The 21,300-nt window shown below is 43.1% G+C and overlaps 1 protein-coding gene across 3 annotated transcripts; it reads left to right on the top strand.

Annotated features, from left to right (window-relative positions):
• The first annotated feature begins 407 nt into the window (after window positions 1-407).
• MELTF (melanotransferrin) lies at window positions 408-21,147 on the top strand. 3 transcript variants are annotated; one of them, XM_054282828.1, is made up of 15 exons: window positions 408-2,398; window positions 4,887-5,041; window positions 8,647-8,746; window positions 10,106-10,288; window positions 10,599-10,755; window positions 11,602-11,669; window positions 12,325-12,512; window positions 12,690-12,870; window positions 13,825-13,976; window positions 14,380-14,476; window positions 15,333-15,527; window positions 16,640-16,796; window positions 18,640-18,707; window positions 18,804-18,991; window positions 19,795-21,147. In XM_054282828.1, exons 1-15 carry the CDS (start codon window positions 2,353-2,355, stop codon window positions 20,071-20,073), a joined length of 2,214 nt encoding a protein of 737 aa, XP_054138803.1. In that variant the 5' UTR covers window positions 408-2,352; the 3' UTR covers window positions 20,074-21,147. The 3 variants fall into 3 exon arrangements, with proteins under 3 accessions (XP_054138803.1, XP_054138802.1, XP_054138801.1); XM_054282827.1 differs by having other exon boundaries at window positions 408-5,041; XM_054282826.1 differs by lacking the exons at window positions 408-2,398; window positions 4,887-5,041; window positions 8,647-8,746 and having other exon boundaries at window positions 10,256-10,407.
• The last annotated feature ends 153 nt before the right edge of the window (window positions 21,148-21,300 follow it).

Raw genomic sequence — 21,300 nt, 5'->3', positions numbered from 1 at the left:
AGTAAATCTAAAAAAACCCCAGAAGTGTATGAATCTCTATCAAACCTGCAGACACATCTGAGATCTCTGTATTGTATGAACTTCTTTTTACCTCTTTTTTTAACCCATCAGATAGAGCCTGTTCAGCTGAGTAGGTCTGTGAGGAATTGCTCTTTCATATGTTGGAGTGTCTGAGTAGCTGTCACCAAACTTTGCCCCCAGGCACTTGTCCTGTAGTAGCCAGGTGTCACCCAACACTCCACTCTGACTCAAGTCCACAGCAGTTACCTTGCACAGTTGTCATGAGGGAGTGAAAACAAGTCTTGGATCAAGAAATCCCACAGGACTCTGGAGTATTTGCTTTGCATTTTTAGTTTTGTTGTTTCCAATGTTACCTTTGAACACTGACAGAAAAGGTGTTTCTGATGCTCCTTGTTGTCTTATCTTGTGTAATTGTGTTAGGGTTTTGTACTACTTAGATTTTCTCTGGGTCTTATCTTTCCAGCATCAGGTGCTGATAGATCTTTTGATTCTTGGGTGCACTTTTCTGTATTTTAGAGTTATGTTTTACAATGCATATATTTTGCTAAAGGCTTCTAATTTAACAGCTAGAGTAATTAGGAAATCCAAATGGCATCACACTGATGTATAACCACTCTTTTGCTGGCCCAGTGAAGGCATCATGGGTTTTCTTCTTGCCTGATAACCCAACTATTTTTAATTGCTATACAGACACATGCTCGATGAAGTATTTGTTACCCTCTATTGTTATTGTAAGTTATGTTATTTCATTGTTGGCATTTTTTGCTGAATTGTTTCGAAAACTAGGTTAAGAAATTTAATATCTCCTTAAAGCAGAGTTAAGAATGAAATAGGAAAATTATCTGTGAACTGTGCTCGTGTGGTTGAGGGGACTGTGTGTAGAACAGACCTCCTGTACAAAAAGGTTGCTGCTCTGCCTTCTGAACCATCCCCATAGAGGATCCACAGGGGAGCCCTGGGACCAGATTCATGTTTTACTAATCCTGCCCTTGCAGTCTTAAGCAACTGGTACTAGGACTGTCGTTCTTGTCATCTGTACATGAATGTAAGCCCTACTGCAAACATCTGGGAGAGAGGGCTTCAGATGTTAATCTGGTCGGTAGGGGCACAGGAAGGGTCTGAGCAATGGGTCCTTGAGAACATTTGGAAATACTCCAGTGACACCAGGTTATTCTTTAACACTTAAGACAACAAAGGGACGATTAATTCCAGATTGTCTGAGGAGCCAAGAATCAGAGTTCAGCCATAAGGTTTTGGTTGGGAAGAAAGTCAGGAGGGATCATTCTGTACTCTTTAAATTCTAAACTTGAAATAGCAATTAATTGACTCAGCTGTTGTCTTACAGGTGCTAGTCAGAGTTAGAGCTGCATCCTGCCCACCTGCAGTCAGGCAGCTGATGAGTGCTGCAGGATCCTGCCACACTCCTTGCCATACAGGCTGGTGGGGGATGCACAGAACTCATGTGTGGCTCATGCCTTCCCTGGATGTGAGGACTCACACCACACAGCCCTTCTGTTTCTGAGCAGCTTTTATCTAAACAAAGTGTTACAGGCAGCTGCAGTTCATTGAATAATAAAAAATTAATAAAAGGGCAGCACAAATGAGGGTTGCTCTGTGAAGGTTGCCCTAAAATTCACAGTAGCTTTTAACAGAGTTGCTGTCAGCAGTTTTGATTTTCTAGGACAGAATCCTACCTGGGCCTTTTCTTAAACCTTAAAATAAGTCAGAATGATTTAGCTGTTTTATAGCAATTGCTATTAAATTTCAGGAAATGTGCACTTAACCTGTGCTGTACCACCTGTAGAGTGTACAGGCTTTGTAAGAGCCTGGGCTTCTGATGATGGCTTTAAGCAGTTTGTGACAATGCTGAGAATGTGACTGTCCACTCTGCCAGATAAACTGCTTTGCTTGAATCTCCTCCTGCTTCCTGAGCCCCAGCTATAGGGAATGCAGAGATCTCGGTGAGGATGTGGTTCCACAGCCCTGCCCCACCCCCGTGTGCCGGTGTGTAGCCGTTTATTGAATGAACTCTGTGGGTGGTGCCAAGGCAGTAGCGGCCTCATTGGTGCCTCAGATATGTTGCAATTTCCAGGTCTGATGTTTTTTTCCAAGTGTACAGGCAGTGTGAGGAGAGGAATGCTTTCTTTTCCTGTGCTCATTACGAGGTGACGCCTGCCGAGGTGAGCAGGGCTTGTTGTTGAACAGAGTGCATCAGCAAGTGCATGCAGCTGATTTTCACCTAAGACCAGGCTGGAGAGAGCACTCTTGCAGGAGCCTTGATCTCTGGGAGTTCTGAAGGCTGAAAAAATTGCAGATCACAAAATTTTCACCATGAAGAGCTCCAGAAGTGTTTTCTATCTTCTCTTCTTTCACGCTGGTAAGTGTCCTCCAAAAGCTTTTGCTGTGCCATGGGAACTCTGTGTGATGTGAGAGAGCAGAAGGAACCACTCTGAACCACTTCAGAGCCAATCTCACATGGCTAGGAAAATAGAAGGAAGTAATAGAAAAGCAGTAGAAAAGGCTGTATTGAACACCATGCATATATCTTGACTCATTGGTATCAAATGTTGTATTTCCTCAGCACTGAATCAATTTCTGGTTCAGTGGTGTCTGTTTTTCACAACAATGAGCAGTTCTATGACACTTTGTAAAAACAGAAATAATTGCTTAATTTCACTTCTCATGCTCTGTGCAACATGTTGGCTTTTTCCTGTCACTCCCAAATTGTATTGGTGAGTGCTTTCAATTTCACCAGAGGTGTAGGCACTGTTTCTGAAGCACTCTTCAGTTCTTCAGAAAACAAATGATCCTAGTTAATTATTTTTCCCCCCATTTTTTTCTGTTGAAAGCCCTTGACACTGTAGTAGTAGCTGTATAAATAGCCATTTGATGTTACACAATGTAGTGCCATTACTTTGAGGAGTTATTGGGATGTTTGTCAGTGATAGTTCTGGCTGTGTTAGGATTCTGAGCATATTTCAAATGGAAGTTGCCAGCTTCTGCCATTTTAAGCTTTATATATATATATCTACTGATATACAGAAAGGCCAAAATTGAGAATAAACTTGGGTTCAGACACTGACCTGATGTTTTAAGCTGATTTTCCTTGGCAGTAGAAAGAGAGGCTAACTGCAGGCCGTGTCTGTGCTCAAGCCCATTTCAGATGGGCTAACTTGTAAGGAAGGAGCTAGGATATTGCCCAGATCTGACTTTCCTCTAACAAAATTCAGCAATTTGGAAAGGGACCAATAAAGCCTTGGTTTTGATGAGTGAGAAAAAACCAGTGGATTCATGCTGTTTCACTATTTTGGCTGAATTACAGAGCTAAAGGACTTTATGTTTCAGGTGTATGGCTGATGATTTTTTTATACTTTTGTGCTTTACCCCCTGTGTGTCTGTATGTAAAATCAGAAAGCTGAGGCTGAAAAATGGCACTTAGCATACATACGCACTGAGAGGCTGAGTCCCCAGATTAATTTCTCTTTGCTTATGTTTATAAAAAGAAAACCCCAAAATGAAAAACAGGATTTTTCTTCCACTCCCAAGGAATTAATTATGAAAATTTCACCCCGACAGATGAGGTAGTACAAACATTAAGTTTTTGTGAGGTGTATTTTTACCATGACCTGTTGTAGCTTTCTCCCAACCCTCCTGGTTCTCAGAATTCCTGCAGCTCAGAGGTGGGCAGTTGTTTCTCCTTTTGCTGGCATATGCTGCCATGAAAACTTCCTGTAAGCTTTCCAAGTCTGACTTAGTATTTGTTGACAGCAGTAGTGTTGGCTCTGTGTCACAGAGGAGCAGCAAGCCAAACCCAGTGTTTCACTATTGGATCTTTTGGCATCAACAATGTTGTTTAGTCTGCAGCCAGGAAGTCAGAAGATGTGCAGGGAGCACTGTCAGACACTGTTTTTAGCTTGCACAGTCAGGTGTGGCATCTCGGCTCCATGCACTGGGGGGGAAGTAGAGGGCCACTTGGAGGTATTAGAAAACCACATGATAAATGGTTTACAGCAGGCTCCAGCTTAAAAATGGAAATTGTAGACAAGCAGTGGAATATTGTGTCCCTGCTGACGAAAATGACCGTGCCTGTTTGTCCCACGCCTGCGTTTCCATTTCACCGCACTGTCTGCGCACGGTGACCTCTCCCCACAAAAGCAGCCAAGTGTTTGTAGCTTTGGCACTCAGGAGGGTGAGGTTTGGGGCTGCTGAAAGGCACCTTTCTTTGCTAATTAATGGAAATCTCCACTACTCAACTTCAGTCTTTTCATTCATGGCTCTGCCCTCCCCTTTTCCTGACTGTGGTTACGATCTCTTATGAAAGACTGTTTTGAAGGGCCAAGTTTACTTTTCTAGTTTTCATAACAAGCCTAGTGGCAAGGCTTTTGAGCACCTAAGGTTGCTTTTTTAATTCAGACCAATAAGGGCTGGTGCAGGACTCCAGATACGAACTAGCAATACTCAAAACAAGAGTTGTCTTTGGACAGTCCCTTTGGTTTTGTAGCATGTCATTTTAAGTAATAGTTTCACATGGTTTTAACTTGATTATGATGGTGTATTCTGCAAGGTGTTTAAAACAGTCTGGTTGCCCTGACCTATTCCATGGTACCTGTATTTCTTATGTCAGAAACAAATGCCATTGGATTTCAGTATCTGAGTCTAATCTTGTGGTCAGTCCAAAAAAACTTCAGTATTCATGTTAATTGGAATGAAAGTGGAATCACCTCTAAGGACTCACAGTGAAGTGAGCCCTGATTTTTTTCTGTTTGGGGGGAGAAGCAGAAGGAAAGTTTGTCTCTGCATGGTGAGCTCTGTTCCAAAAGCTCAGATGGGTTTTGTAATACTTTCTCTTGGTGCTGTGTTTGCAGCTCTCGGCCTGGAGCGAGTCCGGTGGTGCACGGTGTCTGAACCAGAACTTTCCAAGTGTAATGACATGAGCAAGGCCTTCAGTGAGGCTGGCATCCTTCCCCCTCTGGAGTGTACAGCAGGGGGGTCAGCTGCTAACTGTACCCAGATGATCAAGGTGAGCTGTGAGTGACACCAGGGTCATTAGTTTAATTTCTCCATGTGCCTAATAATAATCCCCTGGCAAGGTGCACTGTTCTGTGGTGAGTGTGTGGCCCTCCAGGCAGCTGAGCCTCTGCTTCCTGGCATTCATGGCTCTGACAAATCAAGGCAAATCTTTTTTTAAAAAAGCACAGAAGTATACATATGAACTAGAATGTCAGAGTGACCCCATGTCATCTGTTTGGCTGCTCACATGTGGCCAGTCATTAGGAACACAGCTAAGGTCTTAAATATTTCCTCCCAAATAGTAATCTTTGATTTGGGACTTGTGTCAGATTTATTTAGCAGATATTTAAGAAGGGATGGAGCTACAAGATGCAGACAGTAGTTAAAGCTGTGCTGCTTAGCTTCTAAGTAGATTGTATTTCTATAAACTCTGGATCAAACTCCCATTTCAGGGTCCTGTTATGGAAATTGCTGTATAAACAGATAAGCTGAGTGTAATCAAATCAAATCTCCCAATACTGAGTACAAGAGAAAGGCAAAGCAGCAAGTGGGGAGAGCAAAGGGCAGACCTCTGTATTAAGCTGTATTAATTCAGCTGCCCAGAGTGTGCTCAGCTTTCAAAAAGAGTCTGCCTCTGGGGAAGGCTTTAAAGACTGTGAACATGTGAATTTGCAAAATGATGTATGCAAAATAATTCCCTCCTTTGGAGGCGGTAGGAGGTAAAAAGTGGATGCTGGAAGAAGTGTGGAGGCAGGTAATCATGGTTGTCATCACTGGCAGGGTGTGGGGGAAGGGAAGGCTGGCTGTGCTAATAAAGAATGTTCTTTGTAGATATGCCCAGGAACCAGGTTTCTGTGGAGATGCAGCCTGTCAAGGACAAGAGGTTCAGAGGAAGGAAAGGAGATCTGAAAGAACAGTTTGAAGGGAGATGAGGCTGATGATTATGTGGCTAGAAAAAAAGGAGCAGATTTCAAGAACTGATATCTTGTAATTTTTGTCAGTGAAGCAGAATGGTTGTCTGACTCCTACGACTACCTCGTTGCCTCTTGATAAATACTGTTCCTGAGCAGGGGTGTCAGACTGTATTGAAGAATATCTGAGAGCAGATACAGATGTGGATCTCACCTTGGGAATAGACAGGGCATTGTAATGTCAGATCTTCCCCAAACCACTTGGCTGATTGCTGCATTGCACAGAGGAAGCTGTTAGATTCTGCAAAGCAGATTATATAAAGGGCTGATGAGTGTCTGACTCTGAAATACAGAGCTCACAGAATTGCATTTCCAAGCCATTGGAAATAGCAGGCAGGCAGACAGCATGAGTAAGTTGCTTTCTGATAAAATGAATTTTCACTGTAAGGCTTCAGACAAGACTTTGTCCTTTAGATCTCCTTTTTTGCTTTTTTCCCCTTGTGCTGATAATCTACTAAATATTCAGGCTGGCCTACTCTGTGTAGGACTGTGTGGAATCCCTGAGTTGGCATCTGCACTGAACTCTGATCCTTGAGGCCAAGAAGGGAGCAGGACACAGTGGCTGAAGGGGCAGATGCTGTTTTGTAACACTGCATAACTTGGACTTAGACCTGCGTATGTGTTAGCACATGGATAAAGGAAAAGACCTTTTTGATTGAAGGTGTGTAAAAATTAGGAAATACTTAAATATTTAACTAGAGAACCTGACAATATTTAATGTGAGCTGATTTTCAGCAGGTCTTTAAAACACTTATGTAGGTAATTCTCAAATTTTGTGACACACATAAATGAACTTCCTCTGGAAATAATGAAGAGAGGATTACCATCACAGGTATACTTACTAAAAAATTGTAGGTGAGTCTCATGCTTTTGCTAAATTTATTGGTAAATGCTTGCTGAAAAAAAAAATGCCCATGCTGCTGTTGATGTGTCACCTCAGCAGTAATTGTGTGTTATTTAAAGGAGGGATCTGTAGCCTGAAAACTACTTCATTGTGGTTAAAAACCACAATAGACCTTTTTTGTCTTGTTGTGCTATTTTTACAAAAGCTATTTATCAGAGGCTCTGTGTCTAAACTGAGCTCAAAATTTCTGCTTTGCAGTCAGAAAAAAAAGTGCTATTTCCTATGAAAATATGGTCATACAACATACCTCATGGTTTATGAGGCCAGCCCTTTCTGTTTTATCTGCTCTACTTTTGGTCCACCACCAATTCTAGAAGCTCATTTTGTTCTCCCTGAGGGTAAGAGCCTTCTGACTGCCACCTCCTCTCCTGTCATGTTCCTCCTAAACCACAGATTGCATTTGATTCCTGCACTGTCCTGTGCTCTGACCCTCACCAGAGGAACATCACATCTAGTTATTCAGAAGGATTGCGTCTGTTCTTTAAGATGCAAATATCTCGCAACCCCAAGCCCACTTCAGGTTCCCCTGGATTCGTTCAGCTCTCATTCATGAGAAGCAGCTCTCAGGACATCTATTGTTTCAGCTTAATGAGCATCATCTTTTTTTCTCCTTCAAGCCAAACAAGTAAAAGATTTCAAATTACATGACAACTTCAAATCTGGTTTAGATATCAACATTGACATATTACCTGTGCTCTCACACAATGCCTTAAAAAATGTTCAAGTTTTTTATGTGGTTCAGCCTGTGGGAAGCTGCTGTGGTGTGCTAGGCAGTGCTAGCCTTGCCCTGCCCATGCTTTGCAAGCTCCCAAGGCATGGAGAAACTAAATGACCCCCTCCAGGGCCAAACCAGAGGTTAAGCAAACTGATAAGAAACTTGGAATCTTGGAATCAGCTTAGAAATGCAAAATGTCACCCTGCTGATTATTTTCTCTGCAGTATCTTGTCTGGGTGTGAAATGCCCTCTCCTGGTCCCATGGGCTCAGTACCCAGAGGGAGCTGATTCTGCTGCCAGGGGTGTGTGCAGCAGTTCTGCTGGCCCTGCTGCTGGGTACCCCATCCTGTGCTCTCCAGAGCATCCTGCAGCTGTAGCAGCATCCCAGCAAGCCTGGTGTTACAGTCACCAGAAAATACCTGCTGAACTGGGCACCTTCCCAAAAGTGGGTGCCTCAGATTTGTATCCTCCCATTTTGAAGTCTTTTTACTTTCCTCCTTCTCAGGAAGCCACCTGCTCCCCCTCTCACAAACTGCATGTCTGCCTTGTGCTGAGCTGCAAGCCAGCAGGCTCTAAGGGTGCTTTGGAGTGCACTTTGGCATTCAGGTTTTGTAGCCCCAAAAAATATTATTTTGAACTATCTGTGTATGATCTAAAAATGTATCTACTTAATTTTCAAGCTTTGGGGCACTAGCTGCATAATGAAATTTAAAATTGCTGGGCTTTAAGATCCAGCAGAGAGCTGCAGCTTCCATTTCTAAGGTTCCTTTGAACTATTAAGACTGGTGAATCCATCACTGTGCAGGGCTGGTTTCTGCATGGCTTCTGCAGGAAGGCAGTTTTGAAGGTCTAAAATCCCTCTTGGTAAGAGTTGTTCAGAAATTTGTATGCCCTTTAAATAATTGGAAAAAGAAAACACAAATGCATATTAACTAAGGGCCTCTTCTAAATGCCTGGGCACTCTGGTTGTTGATAACTACTGATAATTAAGCTTTAACATTTATTCTGCCCTTGTTTCTGCACAGGATGACTTGGCAGATGCAGTGACCCTGGATGGCCGTTGGATTTTCCAGGCTGGAAGGGAGCATGGTCTGAAACCTGTGGTTGGGGAAGTATATGATCAAGGTATATTCTGACTAAGTACCTTTTAGTTTACTTAAAATGCATAAGAAAGGGCTTGTATCCTTCTTGCATATTATTTGGAGTCTTCTTGAAGACTCTAAGCAGTGGGTAGTGGTCAGGTTCCCTCTTGGTTGCTCCTGCCTGTAACAGACTGTTTGGGGAAACAGGACAGAGGGGAGACAGGGCTATGGCTGAGTCTGTCCTGTAGCATTTAGGTCACAGTAGCTGTTCCTGTAATAAATTTCTTGGGCTGGTTTTTGTCTGTTGTTTACTGTCTCTCTGCTTTCCATGTTCTCTGTTCCATACTTTATAGATTAATGAATTGCTAAGCATAAATCACTGGGTTTATCTCTCAGTCCTATACATTGGAATAATTAGATTTTGTTTTTACTAATGTATGATAACCTGCTGGAAGAAAGGAAGTACGAGATTCTGCTTCTTGTCTGGGTGACCTTAGGCTTTGATTTCCTTTCAAGGCAGAGACAATAACTCAGTGGTGACTTGTCATCCTGACCAGGAGCTCAGTATCAACACATTTGTGTAGTTCAGAGCTGGATGATCCTCCCCCTAGCTTTAAGATGGAATGGAGGGGAGAGCTCTGAAGCAGTTTGCTGGCAGTGCTGTCCCATCACTCTACTGTGAGATGGAGCTGGATTTGTTTTGTCGCTGGGTCTTGGTGTTACCTGGCCAAAGGCATCTTCAGAAGCGGCTGTTGGGATCAGTCCATAGGATCCTGCATCATCTGCAGCAGCTCCCCACCCCATTAAACACATCATGACTCTGGTGAGGCACCTGTACTTTGGCTTCTCAAAACCAAATGGGCCTCAGGATCCAGAGGCTGACTATCTCCATTAGTCAGGCTATGAGCTCAAATCAGAGAAAAGTGGAAGAAATTTAGTGATTTCTGATCTAAATAAAGTCAGATTGAATGACCTTATGATCGCTTCAAACCCTCAGCTCTTGACTCTGAGTTGTATTAAACTGTAAAACAAAGATAATGAAATCAGCTGGGATGCTCCAGAGACATCAGTTGACTCTGCTGTAACAAAATTAGGATCCACTGTGGAATAAATTGTATTGGTATCAGTTCAATCCAAATATATTTAGAGTAATAGAAAATTTCTTTCTGAAAGGAACCTCACTTTCAAAGCTGAGTGACCTCCAAAGTCAGAGCAGATTGCCTGTGGACTAAGACAATTCACACTGAAAAAGTTATGGGGTACACTGATTCACAGTCAGCAGGGTCTCAGCAAAGGTGTGAACATAGTGGGTAGTGCAGGCACAGGAGTCCAAAAATCAGTGTATGTCACTCTGATGCTGCTGTGGGGCTACTCAGGTTGCTTCTTTCTTCCCATGCTGCAGAGATTGGAACTTCCTATTATGCTGTGGCTGTGGTAAAGAAAAGCTCCAACATCAGCATGGGGAGCCTGAAGGGAGCGCGCTCGTGTCACACCGGCATCAACAGGACTGCGGGCTGGGACGTGCCCGTGGGGCACCTCACTGCCACCGGGCACCTGGCACCAATGGGCTGTGACCTTCCTCAAGGCAAGGCTTGCAGGGCAAACATCCCTTCAGCTGTGCTCTCCCAATGGCCTTGGCACCCTCTGTGTGTGTACAGAAATGTGACTCAGCTGCTGTTTTGTTCTTTGACTTGGATGCTCCTGGTAGGATTCTAATGTAGGTCTGATGAAGACTGCAGGGTTTTTGGTTGTTTTAAACTTGGAAACTATCTTTTAAGAAGAAAATAACTTGTGCCTTCTGGATCTTTTTAGAGATGTACTGTGTGGATGTGTTAAAATGAAATTGATCATGTTTATTCATTGCTAAAAATGCCTCATTCTAATTTTGCATTTAGCTGTAAGTGCCTATTTCAATGCAAGCTGTGTTCCTGGAGCAAATGGTATGAACTATCCCAAATCCCTCTGTCAGCTCTGCAAAGGGGACTCAGAAGGACAGAACAAATGTGAACTAAATTCCCAAGAACAGTACTATGACTACAGTGGGGCTTTCAGGTAAAAATCATGTCTGTCAATTTTTTTATTGCTGTACCCTCTCCACAGTCATCATGTTCAGGCCTCACTGACAAGAAATTGAACCTACAGAGCTTCCAGTTGATCTTGTTAGAAAATCTATAGTTTTGTTAGGATAGCCATGCTTTTAACCTGACTGATCAAAATTAATTCTTAACCCACTATTTCAGGTATTAATACCTGAATATTAAAACCAAATGGATATTTAACAAATATACTGGGCAGGAAAAGCCCACTGCTATTTGCTTTGTCCAGCTGTTTGACAGAATCTGAGTGTTTCAGCAAGCTTTACTGACTTATCTTTCCCATTGAAACCTTGGAGCCTGAGAGCTGAGTTGCTGCCTTACTTGACTATTTCAATTATCCCACCTAGCTGCTCTGAATTATTGAGCTTTGCCCTCCATTTTTGCACACCAATCTTGATTTTCCTCCTTCCTATCTGTGTGCTGGGTTGCAGCTCTCAGGCCCCAAGTCATAGCATTAACAAGGGCAGAATTTGCTTATGAGAAGCACTTGCTGCTCCCTGTGTATTCCCCAAAGGACTGTGTGACTGCCTCAGACACAGAGCTGTCCTGGACAAAGAAGGTCATGGTGTTTGTCCCAGGCAGCACTGAACATGTTGTTCATATTCACCAGATGACGATGATAGTTTTCTTCATGCTCCAACAGCCTCTAGTCTCTGCCTTGAGCAAAACTCTAAGCACAAGGAAGTAGGTCAGTGTCTGTGGCTGATGGAATGGAGCAGAGAGCCCTCGGGCTGTCAGCTGGCAGTGGCCAGAGCACAGGGGTTTTGTAATGCCTCTTTGTGGTTGGATTTATATTTATTAGGTGTTTGGCTGAAAATGCTGGAGAGGTTGCTTTTGTGAAGCACAGCACAGTGCCTGAATATACAGATGGTGAGTAATCCTGAAGCTTGTTGAATAATGGCTGCAAGGTCTGAAATACAGTGTTTGTAATGACAATGTAATACCAAATCTTTGATGTATTTTGAATTGAGGAATCAGCAAAAAAATGCTGTAATACAGATGAAATCTGTAAACAGATGTAGCCTTTGAGGTGTGCACCAGGAGATAGAGAATTTTTTTAAGTGCTTCATAGTTTCAGTATAAGGTAAAAATGGAATCTTAAGCTGCTTCTGGAAAGAGACCTTCAACAGCAGAAACCTCTTTTTATATAGACCTGGACTGTTACATTGCTCCAGCCTTAAAGGGATTCAGTGGAGACTAGAAGAGAGTTAACCTGCCTTATCTGGCACTATGTGAAAACTACCTTGAACATAACATTGCTTTAATATGTCTGACCTGGGGGAGAAAACCCCAAAAAATGTTGTATGTAATCCTGAACTAGGGATGTTCTTGATACTGCTGCACACCCCAGCACAGCTCAGTGCAGTCTCACAAATGTTATGGGACTACAGGACCACAAGGATGCACAGGATAGGCTGTGCAGTCAGGAATAGTTTAGAGATGCTCAGGAGATGTGTGTTCTGCTCCACATGTGCAAGTGGGGTTAGAGCCCCAGCTGATGTGTGTCCCCCTCCTGTGGTTTCAGGGAGAAGCCTTTCCTCCTGGGCCCAGCGGCTGCGCTCCTGGGACTTCCAGCTGCTGTGTAGGGATGGCAGCAGGGCTGATGTGACAGAGTGGAGGAGCTGCCACCTGGCCAGAGTCCCTGCTCGGGCCGTGGTTGTGCGCCCTGACACAGACGGGACAGTTCTCTTCCAGCTCCTCAACCGGGGACAAGTAGGAGGCCATTTCTTCATTGCTCCTTTGTGTTCTAGAAGGGCTCTCCCAGCTGTCTAAGCAGACTGAAAATGGGGTATCTGAGCTCCTTTGGCTCTGTGGGGTTTGGAGGTGTATGGGATGTCACATCCCACACAGAGCAATGTGTGACAAGTTCTTTCTTGTTTAACTTTGCAGCAAAGATTTAATGGGGTGGGTGCCAAGTTTCAGATGTTCGACTCTGCCGTCTACGGTGCCCAGAATCTTCTGTTCCGAGATGCCACCACAGAGCTTGTGGCAGTCACAGCTCAGAATTACCAGGCATGGCTGGGTGATGAGTACCTTCACGCCATGCAAGCTCTGAACTGCAACCCCAATAGTAAGTTGTCTGTAGATTCCTCTTTATAACCAAGCAAAAAGATAGCTGAAACACAGATCATCTTTATTCTGGTTTATTTTCTTCTCTGTCTTGGAGCGTTATGGAAAGATGCCAGTCTGATTTTGAGCATGGGCAAAGGTCATTTTTTGACCTAGAAACAATACTGTGTTAACATTTTCCTGTCCAAATTGTCCAACTTTGTCATAAGATGCAGGCATTTTCTACCCTTTCTGGGTGTATGAGAGGCATTAATCTGGGAAACTGCTACTGCTGCCTGGTAGTTAATTTCTTACCTGCTGACAAGGGGAAATAATAATGTGCTGCTGCACAAATCCCCAGGTAGTCTATAAAAATGGATGAATAGATTCCTAGCAGAGGGTTTCCTCCCTAAGCTGAAGGAACCCCTCAGTTGCTTTTTATTGAAGCATTATGGTCTTTCCTGCTATCAGAAGAAAGTAGAAATTACTTGATACGTGTTCTGGGAAAGTCAGAAACACAAATTGCAAGAATCTTTGCCTTAAGAACCTTAAAAATCCTGGCCACTCAGCAACCCAGATGTGATCTGTGCTGTGGCAAAGCCCCTCACCTGTCTGATTTGTCTCTTCTGGGCATTACTCTGTGACTGTCAGATGTGAGGAAGCTTGTATATTCAGGGTGGCTTTTTGCTGCACTCCACCAATATATTATTACAGCTGGGTTTAATGGTCAGTAATTGTACTTTGCTGAGAAGAGGTTACCTTTGCTGTGGAGAGGTTTGCAGTGTGGACATCACTCTCATCAGGGAGTGCCCTGGTTCCTGGTCAGGTGTAAGTCTGAGCTGGAGGGATGGGGAGCAACACAGAAGCAAATATTATCAAGAACATGTATGGGACACATGTGACAGTGGGCAGTGTGAATCCTTGTTGTGTATTGCAGAGAAAGTGAATGTAGCATTTGCTTTTCAATTTTGTGCAGCAATGCCAGAAAGCCTGAACTGGTGTGTTGTGTCCACTGAGGAGATTTGGAAATGTGGTGAAATGGCCGTTGCCTTTAGAAAAAAGAATTTGAAGCCAGCAATTCAGTGTATTTCAGCCAAGACAAAGGAAGAGTGCATGGAGCTGATCCAGGTAGGCTGCTACAATCCTTGTGCCATAAACCAAATGAGCAGAAGCTGCTCTCTGCTGGGTAGGTGAGGTTAGATATGTGCACTCACTTTGGTCACAGGCAAGATCACTGGATTTGAAGGAGAGATTCTGTAGCTCAGATGCTCTGGATGAGCCTGAACCCTGATGAGCTTTGGCTGTGATGAGGGCACTGTTCCCCAGCTAACTCAAGCCTGTGTGTGTGAAATCTCCTGTCCCTGTTTCACTGATGCTTTATCCACATTTGGGACATTTTCTTTAGCAGTGTGATGCTCTTCTGCTGTAAGCCTTGCCCTTCAGGGTGCCACAGGTGTGACCATAAAGGTGTCATCATTGTAGCAGGGAAAGTAAGTGCTGGGTTTTTTCACAGAAATGTTTTATTTTTCAGAAAAAGGAAAGTGATGCTGTAGTTCTGGGTGGAGCTGATATTTACACAGCTGGGAAGACATATGGCCTTGTACCAGCTGCTGGAGAAAGTTACTCTGGTAAGATTCAGAAACATAAATATTGACTTTATTTTTCCAGGTTGTTTGAAAACAACACTAAAAACACAGTCCTTTGTTCCCAGCCATGCTGGAAAAGCTGTTTTCAAAGGAAATAAGAATTATTACCTTCATATCATAGATAGAGGAGGATATGAGATGAGCTTCTACAGTGAGGCTACTTTCATCTGTCCTGCTGTAGGACCAGGTTGAGTCTTAGGCAATTTTGAGTCTTGTACCTCTTCATTTGTTTTTTGAATTCTTGAAAAAAAAATACTTTCAGTGGAAAAAAATTAGTATTCACAAAGTCAAAATATTTTTAAGAGAAGCAAAAATACAGAAATCCCACAGTAGATTCTAGTTAGAAGCAAATTCTTCCTGTCAGTGTGGCTGCTTCAGTCACTGATTGAAAGAGGGCTTGTGTCCACAGTGTCACTAAGGCAGAATTCAAATTTGCTGCAAAATTCATAGAACTTTTAATGTAGGTTTGAAGTTTTCACATAAAAATAACTTCTTGAAGCAGATTTGCTGAGTTACTTATGCCCTGAATGTTATTTTTCAGAGTGATGTGTTTATAAGAGCTGGTGGGAACAAGAACACTTTCATCATCTTGTCTGTAGATTATTCAGCTCGGGTGTAAGCAGCAGCAGCTTACAGACCAGAGGTGAATGCAGCACTGTGGGGGAGTAGAAGTGAAGAGTAATTCCATGTACATCCATACTGCCTGACTAGCAAATTGTTGGTGCAATTGAAGTTGCCACCCTATAAGTGTAGTGGATGCAGAGATGATCACTAACTTGTGGGAATGCATAAGGGAAGCTGTAATGTGTTCTGTGGTTTTTTCTGTTTATTTTACAAGCTGATGACAGCAGCAATGCATACTATGCTGTGGTGTTAGTGAAACGAAATCTGTCCAATGCATTCACCATCAGTGACCTGAGAGGGAAGAAGTCCTGCCACACAGGCCTGGGGAGAAATGCTGGATGGAATATTCCCATTGGTGTACTAATTAAGAGGGGGATTATTAAGAACAGAGACTGTAATATTCCTCAAGGTAAGACAACATTAATACATTTCAAAAATATAGTAATAGTCTAATGATAAACTTGAATTAGGGAAGTGGTTTTGATATTTCATAGATCTATATTAATCATATCTGTTTGTGAAGGGGTATTGTGTTTTTAATATAATGATTTGAAATTTTAAGTTTGCCACCAGTGTGGACTAGTGGAGGGGTCTGAGAATGTTACATCTAACACGAAAGTATTCCTTTCCTTTATCACAAAATAATTGGCTAATTTAGGTTGGAAGGGACAGTTTAAGGTCATCTATTCCAAGCAACTGCATAAAAGGTCTGGTAGTTCATATTGCTCAGGGCTGTGTCCAGGCAGGTTCTGAGTAACTCCTAGGACAGAGATTACACACAACCTCTCTGGACCCTGTCCTACTTGACCATCCTTGGTACAAAGAATTTCTTTTCTTATATCTAATCAGAATTTTCCTTCTCATCTTTTTGCTCTGCACCCCTGAGAAGGATGTGGCTCTGTCTCCCTGAAAAACCCACCATGTAGATTAAGATAACAATACACTGCTAGTTGCCTTATCTCCAGGCTGACCAAGTCCAGCTCTCAGCCTGGTAAATGCAAGTTGTGTTTCAGCCCTCTGAGCATCCTACTGTCCTTCCACTGTGTCAGCTCTAGACTGTCCATGTCCTTTTTACACTGGAGCTCAGAGCTTGCCACAAATGTCAGTGGAGAACTTTCACTTCCCTGACTGCTCACCAAGCACACCTCATTATTATGAGCACTGGTGATGCATCCCTGTGCCCTGGTCCAGGATTTGATTTCATTTATTTTCAAACTGCTTTAGGTAATGAAACATGTAGCACAATCAGAAAAAGACCTGTAAACATGGACCTCCACCTTCTAATTTTCCTTGCCTTCTTATCTATCACCTAGGAAGCTCTTTGGTTTCATTACATAGTCAGCTAAATAGTGCTCTAAAAATATTTTAGAAGTTCCAGTTCATGAATTCCAGTAAGGCAGCTATAACTTGAATTTCTACTGTTCTACTGAAACCTGCATTGGTTATAACTTCATGATGTCTGCCTTTTTTTGTGAAGAGGCCACACTTTTCATTCCTTATGTTGGTTTTGTCTTTCCCCAGCTGTGAGTGAGTTTTTCTCTGCCAGCTGTGTCCCTTCAGCTGAGCAGGACAATTACCCAGCAAAGCTCTGTCAGCTGTGTATTGGAGATGAGAGTGGAAACAACAAATGCAGCGCAAGTAGCCAAGAACGTTACTACAGCTACAGTGGAGCCTTCAGGTAACTGATAGCCACAGCTGTGACTCAATGTGTCGGCCTGCCAAAATGCAGGCAGTGCCTGTTTTCCATCCCAGTCGGCAGGCAGAGGTTGTTGCTGCTGCAGCAGGGGCCATCAGTGAGGTGGGATGTGTGTCCCCAGATGTCCTCACCAGTGCTGGTATGGTGTTATGCATTGCACTGGCTCGTGTCACAGCCTTTGCCAGCTGCCTTGCACACAGCCAGGTGGGAAAGCAGGGAAGCAGGCACACAGTAGGATCTGGCGGCTGTAAGTCCCTGCAGAGAGTGACAGGCTTGTGACAGGGAGCCTGGAATGTGTCTTCACTACTCTGATTCATTGGTGGCTATTGATGAAGGTAGATTTCTGTACAGCACAAACAGCTATGGCCAGTGTTCAATTACCAAATCCTCTTCAAAACAAAGTGTGTTAAAAATAGAGGGGAGAAAATAATTTAAAATGGAACAAATACTTTGTGCAATAGTGTACATGTACAGATGGGGCTGTACCCAAAGCCTTGGATATGGAAGGAGCACTTCCTTTTCCTGACCTTCACCTCAGAAGGTGATGGTGCATGGAACAGCTGGCAGAAAGCCACCTTTTCCCTGCAGGGAGGAGACTTCAACAGCAGCTGCCTGGTAAATAATGAAGTGTTAGATTTGGATAACTACTTTTTGCAAATCTGTTTAGTTGAGTCCAGCTGCTCTGCTGGGTACAAGCCTTGCAGGCAAACTCCAGATCCTCTGCTGTACTTCGTGGATGGAGCCAGCTCCCAGTCAGGAGATGGATGAGCAATAAATGCTGTTACAGGCTGCATGAGCCTTCCTCATAATTCTAAGATTCTGCAGTTGATAAAAGTGCCCATACAGTCAAACTTCAAGTTAGGGGTAGATCTATCTGTGACACTTAGGTGATCCCCTCTGAAAGAAGAATGAATTATGGAAGGTGATTGAGATGGACTTAAAATTCAGATTTCCAGATTCCTTCAACTCTGGCTGTCTTCAGACTAATTTGATATAGGTGTGAGAGGCCATTCAGTTTGTGTATATCCCACTGGTTGGGGCAAATCAAACTGCACAGAATGCTGAAAAATCTGTTAGCAAAGTTTTTTATGATGGGGAAATGCACTGAAGAGCCCCACTGAGTCCTTGTTCTCTGTGTGACAGTGTCAGCCATATTGTCACTTATCACCTTTGATTAGAACTGTTGATGTTAAACTAGGTGCAATTGAAATACATGTATTTTGGGTAACTGTTGTCAGTCATAACTTTCCCTTGTATTTTGTACAGCATAAGCCATGCTTTACATCCATTTCATTGCTTTCATTACTTTGTTTTAGGGAATGCTTCTTGAAAACACTTACAGAATAAGCTACATAGGAAAGGAGGTGGTTTTAGGGCCTCTTAGCATGTTGGGCTACTTCTGCTTCAGAAAATTAGAAGAAACATTACTTTGTTCTGGAGCAATATCCTTGGAAATTGCAGTTAGATTAACTGGAGATCTCCAGTATCCAGGGCTGCAAATGCTGCACTGAATATCACATAATAGATCTTCTGGTTTTTTACTCATCTAAAATTGGTCTTTCTTGTTTTTCACATTGCTTTTAATAAATTTTTTCTACTCTATTTCACTCTTGAAATTTGTAATTCAGAATATTTTTAAAATATTTTTTTGCTTTTCTCTCCATCCAAGATTTCTCTGTTTTTTCTTACTAACCTTGGGTCCAGTACATTTGCTTGCAGGAATGCCTGTAAAAAAATGCATTCTAAACCTATGAGTTATTAAAAAAATGTGGTTCCCCTAAAGATGCTTTGAATTGAAAGCATTGATGTCTTTGACTTCCTTTAGGTGCCTGGTAGAGGATTCTGGGGATGTGGCCTTTGTGAAGCACTCTACAGTGTTTGAGAACACAGATGGTACTTAGTTTTATATGTCTCTTTATTATAATTCAATTATTTTTTTCTTGCTTTAAAGCATTCATTGCTTAACAATGATCTGTTCCTTTTTTTCAGGTAAAAACACTGCTAGTTGGGCCCAAAAGTTGAAGTCCAGTGATTTCCAGTTACTGTGTCCAAATGGTGCCCGTGCTGAAGTCACTCAGTTTGCCAGTTGTCACCTGGCTCAGGTGCCAGCTCAGGCTGTTATGGTTCACCCAGATGTCAATGTTTTTGCTCTATATGGACTACTGGACAGAGCCCAGGTACTAATAATCCTTTTAATTTTGGGGGCATTTATAAATGGTCTAACACAATCCAAGGATAAAGACAACAGGACCACACTGCCATATCCTGCCTCATGCACTGGCAGCATGTGCACAGTGCACAGCTCTGTTGGGAGTGTGACAGAGAAGGTGAAATACAGCCCATGGGACTCACCCAGTAAAACCACCCTGGTGCTCAAGGGATTTCAACCTTTTTGCCCAGCCACTGGTTGCAGTAGTAATTTCCCTGGAGTTTAAGGTGTTTTCCCATGGCTGCCCCCCATTTCTGCGTTGTCCTAATGCTTTTCCATCTGGAATTTTCCTTGGAATGCAGTAGGACTTTGCTGGGTTTGTTTATGCTGCAGCCATGTCCATGATAAACCATGCAGGCAGAGTGTGCCTGGCTGCCACAGTGAGGTTCTTTCTTCTCCATCCTGAAGTTAATTAATTCAAAATCAAGACTGAGCAATATCTCTGCTAGGCTTCAGTCATGTCTGTAGCTCCTGGGTAGCCAAACCCTATATTGCATAACAATATTGAGGCAAGAGAATTTTAAAAAAACTACAGCTCTTTTTCCAGATAGTAACTAAAAACACAAAATCACAAATGCTGTTCATGTAATTGCCAGTGGGAGAATTCTGTATCTGATCTACTGGAACGTCTAAAAGCAGACATGTAAGAGAGATTCTGCAATTGTGTATGAATTTTTCATCTACAAAACGGTTCCTGTCATCTTTCATGTTGGATGACAGGAACATGGCACTTCATCTTGCAAAATGCTGAGAATTTTTCATTATTTTCAGGTCTACTTTGGAAATAGCAGCAATGGAAATGGATTCAAAATGTTTGATTCTTCAGCTTTTCAAGGAAAAGACTTGATTTTTAAGGATTCTACTGTTGAGATTGTGCCAGTGAAAGAGAGGAGAACATACACAGAATGGCTGGGGAGTGAATATATTGAGTCCCTTGAAGGGATGCAAACACCCCAGTGCTCTGGGGCAGGTAATAAGATAACACAATACTCACTCATGGCTACTGTCATTCCCCTCCTTGCCCTGTGTCAGATACAGGGCTTGGACTAGCACAGTCCAAGTGGGAACTTCCAGGCCACCTCTGCCCTGCCACCTTCTCTTCAGAAAAGCTGCTGTCTGGATAACATGCTGTGCTACCATGTGAATGCCTCTTCCTGCCTCTTTGCAGGGCAGGTGCCAACAGCATCTGCTCCTCAGGGAGTGGGGTAGGGCTGGAAGCTGCCCCTGTCTGTGTGGATGGGGTGGAATTTGGGGCAGAAACCAGCAATACAGTATCAACGTGGTTTACAAGATCAGTCTAAAACTGGAGCATCTCTGCCATTGTTGCTGATATTGAACCGCCCAGGATTCCCAAGAACTGTTAGATGAATTCTGGGTTTCTAACCTGTAGAAGAATTTCTTGGAAGGCAATATCAAAACTCTTATCTAGTGAATTCTCTCTCTAGTGGCCTCCTGGCTGGCTATGCTCAGACTCCACATCCCTGCTTTACCCATCCCACTCTGTTTCTCCTGAGCTCTGCTGCCACAGAGGTGAGTGACAGAGAATTGACAGGCTGTGAACAGAAACCAGTCCAGATTCTGCCATGGACAGAGTCTTCTACCTTCCAGCAGAAGAAAGTACAGGAAATGTCAAAAATCACTGGATGAAAAAGAAGCCCAGAGAGACTGGAAGGGGGACTACCCTTTGACAGATACAAGAACAAAGCCAAACGTGAGCATCCACTGAGCTTATTGACTTTCCACACCCAGTGCTCTCATGGCTGGCCAGAGATGTCCTTTGATCTTTGTTTGATGCAGCCTCCATCAAGAACCTCATGACTGTCCTCCTTCCACAGGGGGCATTCCTGAGTGCCTTGTGCATGAAATTTGTATTTGCTGTAGGTGAAACAAAGTACTTCACTTCTGAGTAGCCATTTCTACTGGCTGTAGTATTCAGGTTTTATTTTTATCCATAGCTGCACTATTCACAGATGTTGCTGTGCTGCTGGCAGGCACTGCCCTCCTGACTGTAGAGACCACCTCATGATCCTGGGATGAACAGACATGTAGTATAATAAAAACCTGGTAAAGCCAGATAGCAGTCACGTAAATAAGTGAAAATAGCAAATAAACATGAAAACTTTAATCACACTTTAACCAGCCTGGTAGCTAAACTTCTGCTTTTCTGGGATATGAACATTTGCCTTTCCCTTTCACTGCCCACTGTTCCGTTGCTCCCAGTTCCTGGGGCTGGGACTGATCCCAGCCCCGGCTGTGCCCTGTGGGGTGAGTGTGTGT

This window comes from Melozone crissalis, unplaced genomic scaffold, assembly GCF_028551555.1.
Source record: "Melozone crissalis strain CALT ecotype California unplaced genomic scaffold, PUWL_Pcris_2 ptg000034l_1, whole genome shotgun sequence".
In the NCBI taxonomy this organism is placed as follows: domain Eukaryota; kingdom Metazoa; phylum Chordata; class Aves; order Passeriformes; family Passerellidae; genus Melozone; species Melozone crissalis.
Note: the sequence above shows the minus strand (reverse complement) of the source record. Positions and strands in the feature narration are given on the sequence as shown.